This window comes from Hibiscus syriacus, unplaced genomic scaffold (genome assembly GCF_006381635.1).
Source record: "Hibiscus syriacus cultivar Baekdansim isolate YM2019G1 unplaced genomic scaffold, ASM638163v2 tig00006753_pilon, whole genome shotgun sequence".
NCBI classification, from domain to species: domain Eukaryota; kingdom Viridiplantae; phylum Streptophyta; class Magnoliopsida; order Malvales; family Malvaceae; genus Hibiscus; species Hibiscus syriacus.
The window spans coordinates 714,625-717,307 of record NW_024062111.1 but is presented as its reverse complement, the minus strand read 5'-3'; the positions used below and the strand labels follow the sequence as shown (position 1 = coordinate 717,307).

General features: G+C 40.8%; 1 protein-coding gene across 1 annotated transcript; it reads left to right on the top strand.

Moving 5' to 3' along the window:
* Positions 1–209: 209 nt before the first annotated feature.
* On the top strand, positions 210–2,061 carry LOC120201045 (cytochrome P450 714C2-like). The gene is made up of 4 exons (XM_039201736.1): positions 210–474; positions 586–1,060; positions 1,158–1,512; positions 1,590–2,061. Exons 1-4 carry the CDS (start codon positions 210–212, stop codon positions 2,013–2,015), a joined length of 1,521 nt encoding a protein of 506 aa, XP_039057667.1. The 3' UTR covers positions 2,016–2,061.
* The last annotated feature ends 622 nt before the right edge of the window (positions 2,062–2,683 follow it).

Here is a 2,683-nt window from a genome sequence, read left to right as displayed (position 1 = left end):
TAAAATTCCTTTAAACATATAAAGGAAACTGGCACGAGATTAAACTGCCAATTGAAATTAATAGTTTCCCTTTCTTTTCGTATAAACTTCGAATCATCTGTATATCTTGCAGCCGAGGCGTTAACACTGATTTGGAACAAATTAAATAAATAATAAAGATCAGGAACAAAAAAATCGTGGGGTGGAATTTGTCAACCCCACTTTAAGCCATGGAATTTGTCATCATTTTTCTTTCTCTTGCTTTCTTGGGATCGATCCTATGTTTGTATCATGAGTTGGTAGTGAAGCCGATGAAGCTTCGAGCAAGATTAAGCGAACAAGGCATCAAAGGACCACCTCCGAGTCTTCTTTTCGGAAACATAAGAGAGATTAAGAAGGCACAATCCGCCGTTGCTAGGGATCCTAGCCCGTCGTCCACTCACAATTGCGCCGCGCTTCTCTTTCCTTTCTTCCAGAAATGGAGGAAACAGTACGGTACGTATTTTGCATGCCTCTTAATTGTATATTGAATTCTGTACAAAACTACATACAAGCATATATAAATTAGAAAAATGTAATCACTGATAGTGGTGGAGTAAATTTCAGGTGAAGTATTTATGTTTTCTCTTGGTAACACTCAAATATTGTTTGTGAATCAACCTGATGCTGTGAAAGAGATTACAACATGTACGTCCTTAGCCTTGGGGAAGCCTTCCTATCAGCAAAAAGAGTTTGGTACTTTGCTCGGTCAGGGCATTCTAACTTCTAATGGGGCACCATGGGCTCATCAGAGAAAAATTCTTGCTCCCGAATTATACATGGACAAGGTTAAGGGAATGATGGACCACATTTTCGAGTCTACATTTACGCTACTCGAGTCTTGGAAGAGCAGAATCAAGGCCGAGGAAGGACTTGCCGACATCAAAATTGACGAGTACATGCGGAGCTTCTCCGGAGATGTCATCTCTAGAGCATGTTTCGGAAGCAGTTATTGTAGGGGAGAAGAAATCTTCTTGAAGCTAAGAGCTTTACAGGAGGCCATGTCTAAGAAAAGTTTATCCACTGGTGTGCCAGGAATGAGGTGGACATTCTTTTGCGATTTCAAGACCTATCTATCTTGTGCAATTTTTTTTTTTGTACAATTAATTTGTATCGAGATTTTTGAGGGATTATTACAGATACGTTCCCACAAAAAGCAACAGAGAAGCTTGGACACTAGAAAAGGAGATACGTGATCTGATCCTGCAGGTGGTAAAAGAGAGAAAGATGGCAGCATACCAGAAGGACTTACTGCAAATGGTAATCGAGGGCGCTAAAAACAGCTATCTAAGTCAAGAAGCCACCGAACGGTTCGTAGTCGATAACTGCAAGAACATATACTTGGCCGGATACGAGACTACTGCCGTTTCCGCCGCCTGGTGCCTCATGCTTTTGGCTGCCAATCAAGAATGGCAGCATAATGTACGGAAGGAGGTTCTTGAAATTAGTAGGGGTCGTACTTTTGATGCCGACATGCTTCGCAAGATGAAACAGGTACATTACACACAAGACAGAGTGATACTAACTAGATTATGGAACTAATCTCGGAATCCTTGTTCTGTGTAATGCAGCTTACAATGGTGATTCAGGAATCGTTACGACTTTATCCGCCGGTAGCCGTGGTGTCGAGGGAAGCATTGGAGGATATGAAGTTCGGGGAGATTTTGGTACCCAAGGGTGTAAATATCTGGCTTTTGGTGTTGGCATTGCACACTGATCCTGAAATATGGGGTAAAGAGGCCTACACATTCGACCCGAATAGATTTGCGAAAGGGATAGCGGGTGCTTGTAAGCTGCCACAAGTGTACATGCCGTTCGGGGTCGGGCCTCGAATGTGCCTGGGACAGAACTTGGCACTGGTTGAACTGAAAATAGTAATAGCTCTCCTTTTGTCCAACTTCTCCTTCTCCCTTTCTCCCAACTATACCCATTCTCCTGTTCTAAGGTTGGTGATAGAGCCAGAAAATGGAGTCCATCTCTTGGTAAAGAAGCTGTGATTCGAGTGTGCCTATGTATGATGTAGTCCCTAAATGAGAGTTTGATAATTTCATTTTTTATATTTACAAAATCTCCCCTACCCTTGGGGAATGAGTATATTTTCTTAGGCCTTTAACTTTCTTATTCGTTGTTACTGGGTTGTTCTATAAAGAGGTCAATCTTGTTCCTTATATGAATGCTTTCAACCATCTTTATCCATTTTTGCTCATCTTTAACGGCTTGGCAGATGTGTTCGAGTGATTCACCCTATGAGTCGTCCTAGTAAATTTTCTACAACTTGCAGGGCTTTTCATGAGGGAGTAGACTCATTTTCTTAAATGTTCAACTTCATGCATATGCTTGATCATAGAAAATATTCATTTTTGAGAAGGCCTTGTAGGTGCAAGCTTTGTACAAGAAAAAGTTTTATATTTCTTTCAGCTAGTACTGAAGTTGGGTTCTGAAGGTTGCTTGAGGTTGCTTATGCTTTTAGCATTCACTTGTTATATGTAAGGGTATACTTTGGGTCCTTTGACTGTAAGACTACAATGCATTGTCAAAACATAACAACCTTCTTGGAATCTTACAAATATTATGAGCATCAGTTGTTCGTATGGTGGGAGGTCTAGTGAAGGAAACTATATAATTCATAACGTAATTGAAAGCTATGGGTCATGAATTTGGTTGA